At 37.4% G+C, this 12,537-nt stretch overlaps 1 protein-coding gene across 8 annotated transcripts in view; it reads right to left on the bottom strand.

Annotated features, from left to right (window-relative positions):
• Window positions 1–12,537, bottom strand: part of HMCN1 (hemicentin 1) — a 191,877-nt gene that overhangs the window by 35,314 nt on the left and 144,026 nt on the right. For all 8 annotated transcript variants that reach the window (XR_003992472.1, XR_003992473.1, XM_030493507.1 and 5 more), the window contains exons 58-71: window positions 10,865–11,026; window positions 9,735–9,848; window positions 9,400–9,602; window positions 9,080–9,161; window positions 8,818–8,949; window positions 8,446–8,595; window positions 6,891–7,050; window positions 6,161–6,285; window positions 4,222–4,405; window positions 3,960–4,057; window positions 3,285–3,563; window positions 2,504–2,694; window positions 1,246–1,327; window positions 344–480 (exon numbers count right to left, since the gene is read on the bottom strand). Coding sequence is in view for 6 of the 8 variants with exons in the window: in XM_030493507.1 (XP_030349367.1) it covers window positions 344–480; window positions 1,246–1,327; window positions 2,504–2,694; window positions 3,285–3,563; window positions 3,960–4,057; window positions 4,222–4,405; window positions 6,161–6,285; window positions 6,891–7,050; window positions 8,446–8,595; window positions 8,818–8,949; window positions 9,080–9,161; window positions 9,400–9,602; window positions 9,735–9,848; window positions 10,865–11,026 (2,099 nt within the window). In the remaining 2 variants the exon portion in view is untranslated. The remainder of the gene's footprint in view (window positions 1–343; window positions 481–1,245; window positions 1,328–2,503; window positions 2,695–3,284; window positions 3,564–3,959; window positions 4,058–4,221; window positions 4,406–6,160; window positions 6,286–6,890; window positions 7,051–8,445; window positions 8,596–8,817; window positions 8,950–9,079; window positions 9,162–9,399; window positions 9,603–9,734; window positions 9,849–10,864; window positions 11,027–12,537) is intronic.

Raw genomic sequence — 12,537 nt, forward strand, 5'->3', positions numbered from 1 at the left:
ACATATAGTGTAGTCTTTTCTCAGCTACCTTTCCTGGGAAGCCATTCAGGAGTATACCGAAGGCTTCTAGCATTGTTCAGAGGATCCAGGAGGAGCAAGGGATCCCCCTAAAGGAAAAAAGAACAAGTAACAGCGGGATGGCCACTTCACATGCTTGCTAGCTTCAGGTACTCATTTAGGACTAACTGTATTTGTACTGGGGCTACTCAGCTTCTCTTGAATTCAAGGCACCATGACCTGGACTGCACTGAAGGGGCAAGTGAGCAGAATAAGAAACCTCAAGCAGTGTGTGTAAAAAAATAAAGGGAACAAAAGACTAGTACAAATAGTGTAACCACTATACCTCTAAAAGTTCTCCATTTTTCAGCCATGAGATTGTCGGAGGTGGCACAGCATCAGATTTGCATTCCAGTATAACTTGTCTGTTCTGCAACACGGTGAGGTCCTGTGGACCACTGGTACCAGCAATATTAGGAGGAACTGTTACAAGAATTAAGAAAAAAATTAATGCCACACATATGAGTTCCAATGAAATTATAAATTGAAAATTTCCAATTTTTTTCTGAAGTTTAAAATAAATGGAAAACTACAGTATCATTAATTAGCTCTAGTTTTTAATACTTGTGTTAAATACATCACATTTGTTTAACAGGTGAACATGTTTCCTAAGTCACGCACTGGAAACTACTGTGACGGAAATTAAAGTCCATTCTCAGTGAGAGTATCAGCATTTAAACCAGGCAGAGCAGACATCACTGAAGTTCTATAAACTGTTAATCAATAAACATGGGAGCTATAATCTTCAAGAAATGGCAGAAGTCCCATTTATACTTACTTTACTGTCATTACATTTTACATACTCATTTCTAAAAATATTTATTACCTTTTTATACTAAAAACCCAAGATGATTATAGATGTTAGTATATTTCACATTCTTCTTCAGTAAGCACAATAAACTCAATCCAACTGAATACTGATATCTATAAACTTCCTAAGTATTCAAAATACAAGACTTGGAATTATAACAGAAATCAGTTGCACTAGGTAGAACTTTCCCTTTTAATCGTGTATCATGTTCAGAATAGTTACCCTTATTCAGAAATGTTAGTTATGATCATATGGTGTAATATCAGTTTCTCAAAACATGTAATTCTTTAGTAACATATAACTTGTAAAATGAGATACTGATAGATACCTTAGTGTTATATTTGAAGGAATATTTTTTTTACCTAAATTAAACTTACCGTGTACTCTTACTAAATATTCCTTATCATCATCTCCTGCTGGGCTAGATGCCAAACACGTGTATCTTCCCGTGTCTTCAACCTAAAAACACACAAATAACTTCAGCAGAAACCTCAGAATATGGGAATGATTCAGAAAAACCGTGAAATGCAAACATGGGCAACACATGTAACAGGCAGCACTTGACCACAAACACAATAAATAAGGAATGGCTGAAAATGAATTAATGAAGCTCTAGAAAACTTTATTTTGCATGGTGGGATTGTACAAAGATGTCTTAGGAGTTGCAGGACCCCATAAAATCCCCCTGGATAATGTGTCTCCAGCAAGAACCCTTCTCTTTGTAATGCTTTTTACAACAGGTAATCAATAAAGATGGAACTAGATATAGGTATCCATCTAAGCAAGGGTCAGTTTTGGGTAATAAGGAAATCTTTTTGTGCACACATAATCATTAATATCTTTATGCTTTATCCTTCCTGTAAACTCTTTATTGTAATGACAAGAATTATTTGCTTTACAAGATAAACAAGCAGCAAACAGTCCTAAGCCAGTCTTACTTCTGTTTGGTGAACTTCAGTCTGGCTGTTCACAGCTGAATACAGCTTTAGGTGCAGGTCTTTAAAGGTACTTTTCTCCTGGACTCTGATTATTGTCTGAATTAATCTGGAAGTCTTTCTATTGTCTTTACTTATTTTTGATTTATTTGCACACAGATGACTGCAAATGCAGTTTTTCTCTGCAATATATAGCTTATAATGTGAGAAACAAATGGGTATTAGGAAAATCTGGGCTAATGTATAGGGAAGAAAGCCTGAGAAGAAACTATAAAACCTGAAAGAAGAACAGCAAGAGACAGTAAAGTAATGAGAGTCAAATAGGTAGGAAATGAGCAAGAACAGATTACAGATACAGACTAAAACCGGAACTAACCCCAGAAAAAGATGAGCCCCCAGCATTAATTGTACTGCTTTATAACAAGCACCAATAAATCAAAAAATACAGAACCCTGAAACGAACTTGAAGTGATAATGCTCAGGAGAGGCAGAAGTGCTTGGGCACTCTCAACACATAATACCATACTGCTTGTATGGAAAACTCCAGGGCAAGGCTTGAAAAATGTATCCTCTAACCGCAAATGCAGGTGGGTGATTTTTAGTTTTCAGGACATCTGTCAGGATGGTCTTAATAGAAGGTAATTCTGCACACTCCTCTAGGGTTTACAAAACTGAGCCTACTTTGAAACAAATACTCTACCTGAGCACTGGTTATTCGAAGGACATCTCTTAAGAGATGAACATTATCATTCTGCAGAAGCGGGCGCCCATCCTTCATCCATGAGATTTTGGGGACCGGAATGCCAGAAGAGATGCAGAGAAGTTCAAGAGGGTTGTTAACAATGACAGAGAGCTCTTCTGGTTCATCTGAACCATTGATGTGAGGCGGCTCTGTGGAAGGAAGAACATTCAAGTTCTATATTGATTCAAAAAGCCTCCAAAACATGATACTCAGCCTTAAGATTAAAGCTTGTAGAATTACTCTACATTAGTATCATTTGTGTCACGAACTCACTATCTCATGAAGTTTCCATCTGCCTTTGTCTATTAATTTGCATATTTTATGAGTTGGAATTATTAGTTAGAAAATATTTTCATAATCCCAAGTAAAATATATTGCATAACATCAACGAATATATAAGCCCTTTAGGTGTTGTACCTTCAGCAATGTCTTCAGCTGCGCTACCATGCTTTCAAGCTGAACTTCTATTAAATAAAGTTATTAATTTAAAACAATTACTTCGTAAATTAGTTTACTATTAATTATAGCATATTTCAGTACTCTGGAAACATTGGGGAAAAAAATATACTGAATTACTCATTCACACATCTTAGGTATCTTCCATTTTCTTATTTCTCTCATTTATCACAGAAAATGTTTCTTGAAAATACTCCTTATTCCTAGAGATTTTTTAATTGTTGTCCCGAGTGGATGCTCATTTACTGCTTACATTTTGTTCAAGTGAAAAGTTAACACTTACCCAGCACTTTCAGGGAAAAATGTTTGCTGGTATCTCCAGCTTCATTGGATGCTACACAAGTGTATTTGCCTGTGTCACCAATGTCTACTTTTACAAAATTAAGGACCATTCCTTGGTTACTTGATGTCAGGTGAGCTCCAAGGCTTAAGGGACGTCCATTTATAAACCAGGACATAGTAGGGGCAGGAGTGCCATCAGTAAGACACTTCATAAAAGCTGAACTGCCTTTTACTACAGTCACATCCTCTGTTCCTCCTGCGTTATCCAAGCTTGGTAGTACTGCCGAGAAATGAAGATGATTCATACAGAGTACAACCCAGATGTTTATCTAAATATTTAAAAATTGGAATGCAGTTAACCCTTTTACATTACCCCACTTACATTCATGTTTAGCACGTGCTAAAATTCACTTAGAAATTACATATTGCAATTCTTTCTGAAAAACCTGTGACATTATGTGTGACAGTTCAAGTAAGCACTCTTCTAAGGTTAAACACTTTCCATTAAAAAAAACCAAACAAACACACACATTGAAAAGTTAATGTTTCCCTAACGATTACTTCTCTAAGGTATACTTGTGGCTGCAACTTTGTGTTGGTGAGAAAGAAAACTGAATATTGGGTTTAAGAAATAAAGAAATAAGATTCTTTACATAAGCATTTCAGAGAAACTTACCAAAAACTTGAAGGTTGTAATGTTTGTTGTCCACTCCAGCTCTGTTAGATGCTACACAAGTGTATGCACCAGTATCAGCTATCTGCACTCGGGCAAATCTAAAGGAAAATAATTTTAAGCAAGCTGTAATGGAATACATTATTTTTATTATAGCATGGTTTTGATCAAATCTTATTCTTGCTTCCAAAAATACTAGCTAAATTATGCTGATATACCAAAAGAGAAGAGAAAACTCAGCTAGTTAAAATACATGAAAACCAACCTGAGAATTTGCCCAGCTGACATCAACCTGATTTGGGAGGAGACAGACAGAGGAAGGCCATTCTTTAGCCAGTTTATCTGTGGTGGTGGGATTCCAGTAGCAGTACATTCAATATTTAGGGAGGTGTCCAAAAGGGCAGTGAGGTCTTCTGGTTCATCTTTATTATTGGCTATTGCTGGAGGAACTACATTTTTTAAATGTTGAAAAGGAAGATATTAAAACCAGCTCTTAAAATCATTCCATATGTGTTACCTTGCAGGAAATCCTGCACCTAATGCCCCACAAGCAATTCAATAAGAAGATTCTCATATTTTTTAAAGAGTAAATTAGGGTTTTATAGGTTAGTTTGAAAGCCTTGGTCCTGGGGGCAAGAGGGGACTTACCCACTCACTATGTAAAGAAGGCCTGGCCACATGCAGCTCCAAACATTGGCTGGCTTAAGTTCCTGTCATACACCATGACAGTTGCATAGATAAGACCATTTAAGTTCATTGCTGCTTGAACCTCAACCAATACAAAACAATCAAAAAGGTCTTCACTGTTGTGTAGTACCATTCTATCCCCAAAAGATGTGATGTGGTCATTCAGTATTGTTACTTACAACATCAAAGGCCATCTCTTGTTACTCTGCTCATGCTCATACTCCAATTGATTCTGAGTCCCTGTATAACTGGGACAGACATTACACCACTGTGAAATGCTACCTGTACCTATGTCCCGGGTTCAGCTGTAACACTTATTTTTCTCCTCCTTAGTAGCTGGTTTTTGATTTTAGTCTGAGAACAGCGCTGATAACACACCGATGTTTTTAGTTATTGCTAAGTAATGCTTACTTCGATCAAGGACTTCAGCCTCTCATGCTCTGCCAGGGAGGAGGGGCACAAGAAGCCCAGAGGAAGCAGAGACAGGACACCTGACCCAAACTAGCCAAAGGGGTATTCCATACCACAGCATGTTGTGTCCAGTATATAAACTGGGGGGAGTTACCCGCAAGGCCCAGATCGCTGCTCAGGTCGGGCTGGGTATCGGTCGGCAGGTGGTGAGCAATTGTATTGTGCATCACTTGTGTTTATTGTTTTTTTCACTTTCCCCTTTTAGTTTTATATTTTCTCCTCTTGTTGTTTCCATTATCATTATTATTATTGGTGCCAGTAGTAGTAGTTTTGTATTGTACCTTAGTTACTGGACTGTTCTTATCTCAACCCGTGGCATTTACATTCTTTCAATTCTCCTCCCCATCCCTCTACGAGCAGGGTGGGAAGAAGTAGGGGAGTAAGTGAGCGGCTGCATGGTTCTGTTCCTGGCTGGGCTTAAACCACAGCAAGAGCTCTTCACTCTTTCACACTAGTCATTGCACTTAATGAACACTTTTTTCACAAAATAAAGTGTCCAGTCTCTACACTAAGACCTAAAGAATTATGCGCACTATCTTCTATATGTCAAAATGTACAAGAGAAGAATCCAAAACTCAAACATTTTTCTATAAAATTCTAGGAACCTGTAACTATTAGTTTCCTACCATGCTACTCTGGTTTTAGCTGATGTGCTTCAATTGGAATTAGTGAAGATAAACTACTACAACAAAAAAGCAGTATCATAGTAAATCAGCCCTAAGTTTCTCTTTCTCTGCAGGGGAAAAAAAAAAAAAGAAGATAAAAAAATCACTGCAAGTAGAATTTCTCTATTATGACATACTCCAAATACACCAAAGGAATTTATTTCTGTTTATCACAAAACACATTTCCAGCAATTTCAATCATTTTGTCATTGACAGAACATCCTGGTTAATATACTGTGATATCTACAGTATATGAAATTGGAAACACATGCATATAATATTACACTGAAGACAAGCATTAATTTCTTGTCCCTCTGTTGGGAGTGCTTACAAAGATAGGTTTATGGACTAGGTTTCAGCGTCACATCTGTGAAAACTCACCATATACATTCAAGTTGAAAATTCGGTCTTCCTCTCCTGCAGGATTAGTAGCCACACAAGTGTATTTTCCTGTATCAGAACTGAGAGCTCTGAAAATGTTTAATGTGCTGCCATCTGGAGTTACTCTGCAAGGAAGGTCATAAAACACGGTGAATTTGTTTATGTATTCCTATGACCTGGCAAATAAACAGTCAGTTTTGTACATTTAAATCAACTGCTCTATCCTCTTGGGAATTTGGTGAGAGAACCATTTTTTTTTTGCAAATATTTTCATTAGAGATAGGCTAGAAATCTTTTCTTAGAGATGTTCTGTTAACCTTGCATTTGAATTCAATTCCAACCAAGTTTTTAAAGGTTCCGTAATGAAAAGCATCAAGAGTAAAATATTTCCATGTCTCAGATCTTTTCCCTCAAAGGGAACTTAATGGAACTTATTGACATTAATAAAATTTAATGAACCTGATGAACTTCAATGGAATTTGTTAACTGAGAAAAAAATAGTTACCATATACTTATCTCTGTGGGGAAAAATAAATACATTAATAAAAAGTAATTAGACAGTATAATAGGTTTATAGAAGCTACAGAGGGAGATAATGTTCTTAACCTAAGTTAAGACTCAGGCCCTCTTTACACTCCTTCCTTAGGGCCCTCTTTAATGCTTCCTCTTTAGCACCCTCTAAGGTTTAAAACTGTAGAAGAGAATGCAGTGTTTGCTTATTTTTCCTTGCCTTATTCTTTGTAAATCATCACTGGCAACTGTTTTTCCATCTTTAAGCCATTTCAGAACAGGCGCGGGCACTCCATTGGCATTGCAGACAAGTTGGATGCTTTCTCCCAGGAGGACACTGACCTCACCAGGCATTTCAGAGCCAACAATATTAGGAGGAACTGGAAAAGCGTGATGGAGGAAAGAGAAGATTCATCAGCAAGAAACAATCTAAAATATAAGAAGTTACACTGCAGTTGCTCATGAGTACTAGCATTTATTGCAGTATCTCCATTCAAATCTGGTTTAGAATGTACATGATCATACTGTTTCTAGAGGGGGTTCTGCAAATATGAATTCAAAGTGACTTCAATCACTTAAAACAGCCAATTTACAAAATCATAAAAAACATGTGTCTTTGCCGTAACAGTTAATATCTACAGCTTTCTCCTCAAGCAATGCTAACATGTACAATAATATTATGAAAAAATCGTATTTCATTAAACATCACAATGCACTGTAACAACTGAATGCCTGTTAACTCTTGAGCATATGCTTAGAGCATGGTCAAATGCTCTATTGCATCACAACCATCATATTCTTGTTAACAGCCACATGCTAACTCCATCCTAACCAGCAGCTGCTTTTAGCCTGTTTGCTTAAAGAACAAGGATAACAGTCATGCTATCCACCAAGTTAAGACCATCGGTCACACTAGTAAGTTTGGAGCATTTCAAGCAGTTTCAGTCACTTTTCATCAAACAAGCAGCTTGATATTAAAATCCTAAACTTGGGGAAAAACTAGTAGGCAGGGACACACACACAAAAACCAGCAGCCTCGAAGAATGATCATTATGATGAACAGTTACTAGATCTGTTTGGCCTGCTGATGGCCAGCCATCATACATGGGTGTGACACCACACTCAGCTCACAGCTGATGTGGCCTCTTGTTCTTCAACTAGCAACTGCTGGCATGGGAAGGGACGATGGCAGAAAGCTGGAGATGCTAATACGACTGATGTGTTATTGGACACGGCGGGGAACTAGTGCAATTAATGGGGATGAGTCATTAAGGAACAGAAGAAAACAAGACAGATGCAGTGTAAGGGTGACAAACAGCAAGGCAGGAGTCAATTCCATAACAAATAAAGGTTTCTCATTTGAGCAGGGGGGGGGAAAATCGTAAGAAAATTCTGACATTATTTCTTTGCTGTCTCCTATTTGCTATGGCAAAAAAGGCAACAGGCATCACTGCTTTTTAATCCGTATATGTGTGGTGCTCCAAGTTCAATCAACCAATGCAGCTTCAGTGTTCAAGAGGAAGGATGTGATCAGCAGCAAACACACACAGCCCTTCCAACTGGTTTCAAGTTAAGAATATTCTGTTCCACGTAAATTTCTAAGTATATAATACTCTTACAATTTTTCCTCACTGGTGGCAGATGATACAAATAAATAATGGCCCAAATTTTCCACTTTTCTACATGTCTATGTTATCTCAGTGTCTTTAGCACAGACACAGTGTCATACTCATCCAGTATTAACCAGTTCTGTTCACAGCACTCTCGTGCCTTACCTTGAATGGAAAGCACAAAAGTTTTCTGAGCTCTTCCCTCTGTATTTGAGGCAATACATGTGTAGGTTCCACTGTCTAGAACCTGAGAGCGAGCAATCTGAAGCTTGCTTCCACCAGATAAAACATGAACTTCAAGAGAACCGGAGCTTTCTGCAAATATGTAAACAAATAGACATTCTGACAATACCAGACCACAGAGAGCAAACGTATCTTAAGATTTTTTTCAGGAAAATTTCAAAACAAAGATTCCAATCAGTTAACATAACAGTCTGTCTAGAAACAGATGAAGAAGAAATAAAAAATAAACAGCAAATTGCTCAGTGGTGCCCCAAAGGGGAAAAAACAGTGAAAAAGAACATGCGAGAATGTTACCTATTGGTTTTCCATTCTTAAGCCACACTAATGTTGGTGGAGGAATTCCAGTAGCATCACACACAAAGGTAACAGGATTACTGACAGCTTCATTGACCAACTCTTGTTCAGGTCCTTCTATATTTGGTGGCACTAAAAATTGAATGGAAGCAATAAGAATGGTTTGGTTACCAAATATTTTTGTAAACTGATTTTGAATTGTCTACTCTACAATATCTATGGTATTATAATAACTACTGCAGATAATGCAGAGTATGCTCACCATAAACATTAAGATGGAAATTTTTATCATCTCGCCCTGCAATATTTATGGCTTTGCACACATATTGGCCTGTGTCAGAAACCTAAAATAAAAGTAAATAAATAAATAAAACTTCTTACGGAGTCTTATTTTAATGCTACAGTTTAGAGATGCTAACAGCTTTTGCCTCTGCCAACTCAAGGTCCTTTTCACAGAACGGAAGTCTCCCCAGCAAATACATCTCCTGTGTACAGCCAGTAGAATACACCAATAAATAGCAAAATAATAGCTTAACAATAGCAGAGCAGTGGTGGATGCACCATCCCACAAGCCTGGCTTACCTCTGCACCCTTGATTCGTAATGTTTGCCCATCTGCTAAGATCTCCACATTTGCAGACTCTGAAATTGTGCGCCTGTTCTTGTACCAGGTGACGACTGGTGGTGGAATAGCATTGGACTCACACTCCAACATCACTGGGGTTCCCACTCTCACGTTTAGCACTGTCAGTGAGGTTCCACTATGGTCTTTGATGCTTGGGGGCACTGTAGAAGCAGCTCAAAGTTATTTCTGCCTTTGTTTTGTGAGAGGCCAAAAACCAGCCTAATAAAAATAAATACAGAATACTGCATTTTCAAAGCAATAGATATTATTTCAGAAAGTAGTAAAAAACAAACCAAGGACAGTTAGGAAACTCTTCTTCTGACTTTCCCCAGCTTGGTTTCTGGCAATACAAGTGTATTCACCATCATCTAGCAGTTTGGCTCGGGGAATCTGCAGAGTCCGAGAACCTGAAGTGAAGACAGAAGGCCTGAGATTTATTCTGTGCATATTTTACCAATCTCAAATGCTATTTTAAAATAGCAGGTCCAACAGACTGAACACAGGTACTAAATAAACCTCAAATTCAAAAAAGCACTGCAGTGTCATTCCTTTTTAAGGTTCCTTAAAAAAAAACAATATCTAATCAAGAGAACTAAAATTTTAGGGTAAATTCATGAGTGCTTGGTCCACAAATACTCCTTTTAGCCCTATTTGGTTTATAGCTTCTAACTACTGTCTCCTAACATAACTATGCCCTTTCAACTTAACTTTGTCACTATCCCATTCTTTATTCCTCAGTCTCACCTGTCTCCTGTTGTGAAGCTTACTGCCTCTGCCTACTTTACTAATCCACACAGATGCTTCCATTGCCATTAAGTAATTTCCATGTCTGTGCCTTAGACTGTGCTGTAACACAGCCCACCTGTCATGTTATACCAGCACAGCAAGCAATCTTCACTTTTCACCCTGGGCTGAAGATAAGCAGCAGCAGTAGAAATGACAGACACCCCTGGACCTTATTTAGTGAGGAGCTTTGAATGTTAAGACCTCAGAATACAAGGATTTCTTCCTGAGAGTTCAGGAGGATTAGTCCAATTTCCCGCTGAAGTCAATGGGAAGATTTTTACTTTTTGTCCTCTAAGCCAGCAGAATTTATTTTAGCTTCACACAATTTCTGATAGTTTCTTTGAAAGGTGAGTCGAAGTGACTCAACTTTAATGAATACCTATATCAGAGCACCTCTGTTATATGACTTGCCCTCTAGTCTTTTCCACACAGTTTATAGTTCAGTGCTTTCAGTCTAAGCCAGTTTTTTTAAAAATGAGCCCACTCAACAGACAAAAAATTATTACACGTAGTAAGCCAAGTGTCTTGTCTACTCACTGGAGCAATACTAAGAATACGACTCCATAAATAGTGCCATTATCAAGACAAACCAGACAGAACTTTGGTTGAAAGGCTATAGAAATAGCTGAGTTCTCACCAGGCACAATAAGAGTGTTGGTATTTGAACTGACAGGTTTCCCATTCTTGAGCCAGCTGAGATCAGGAGGTGGAAAGCCAGTGACCTCACAAGTCAGAGAGATGAAATTATTCACCACCACAGTCAAATTCTCAGGATTAGTACCAACAACACTTGGAGGAACTGCAGAGAGAAATATATTAATATATTCTATCACAGCATCAATAAACAATATTTCACAAGATCCCAATTTACTAAAATAAAGGTGAATTGCTGAGTTTTGCCAAAGGGCAAAGTTGCAAAAATCTTTCACATCTTATGAATGGATCCACTGCTTTGAGGATGTATCTGGAAATATGACTAAAGCCAACCTAATGGTGATTCCTATTACTATAATTCCAAAGAAAATTCAGTGATTTCATTTGCAGTCCTTCTATGTTTTTGGGAAGGCTAATTAACTTCTAAGAAATCCTGCAGTTCCTGACTAATGCACTATCAATTTTAAAACATTGTCACAGGACATTTGGTATGTAGTGCAGGACAGATTAAATTTACCTCATCAGGATACAGAGGATGACTAAGTATGTTCTCTTCCTGATTCCTATTCTTTCTGAAATAATCAATTTTCTCATTATAGAGAACCAAAATGATTCCTTCTGATACAGTTCAGAGTTCTTTTGTTAAACACACAAACTTGTTTCATACTGAGCTAAGCAGTTTAACATTCTGGCACACAAACGTTGCTCTAAGGGCTGCATTTTTAGGCTTACAAGTCCCAGTATTTTTAAATACAAGAATATTTTGACATTTGACCTTTCTACAAGAACCATTGAAAATGAAATAACTGTAAATCTCTTCCTTTTAATAAACCCCAAGTTTTAGTTTCCATGTTTTTGCAGTGTGGATATCTAAAACATTTCAGAGGAAAGCAAAAGCATGTTCTTGGCTCTATTAGGTGGAAAAATCATTCCAAAGAACACATGGAATCCTCTTCTTCAAAGACAGAAATGTTAAAGTATTTTGGACCATATCCACCCAAAATACTCCAGCTGCTTTCTGTCACTTGAATGACATAAAACAGTCATTAAGCCAAGTTTATTGCTCCTCTGTGGCACTCCAGAAACCAGAAGAATCAATGTAATTGGGTGAATTCAGTCCATATTTTTCAACTTGGAATAACTGAAGGTTATTCCTGATGATAAGCATAAAATGGTTCACTAGAATAAGTGGTGAATTCTGATCTGATAACATTTTAGTTATTTATGTTTATTTCCTTTTCCAGTTACTTTCCCACAGATGTGATTCTGGGTAGTGCAAGACAGGGGGCAATCTAATACACAGGGCCAAATCTGAGCTATCTTTTAATTAATTTTGATTAAACTATGTAAGTGGCAGGTTTCAAATTCTGCATCCCCCACTGCGCGCAAAGAGCACTCACAAATGCACCATAGGTAATCTGCATATCATAATCTGCTTCTATATGCATACGGATGCATTAAGGGGCTCAGTTTTAGTACTGAATGTGAAAATTACCTATTTATTAAGATTGGAGGTTGAAATTTTAAAACTGGATGCTTACTTTTAATGTTTTAAATGGTTTTATTTTAATTTTATTACCTTTGACACAAGAAGTGAATTTTTGACCTATTAAAGAGCATTATCCTCAATATTTATCTCAATTAATGAAAGCAGTT

The sequence above is a fragment of the Strigops habroptila genome, chromosome 8, assembly GCF_004027225.2.
Source record: "Strigops habroptila isolate Jane chromosome 8, bStrHab1.2.pri, whole genome shotgun sequence".
Lineage (NCBI taxonomy): Eukaryota > Metazoa > Chordata > Aves > Psittaciformes > Psittacidae > Strigops > Strigops habroptila.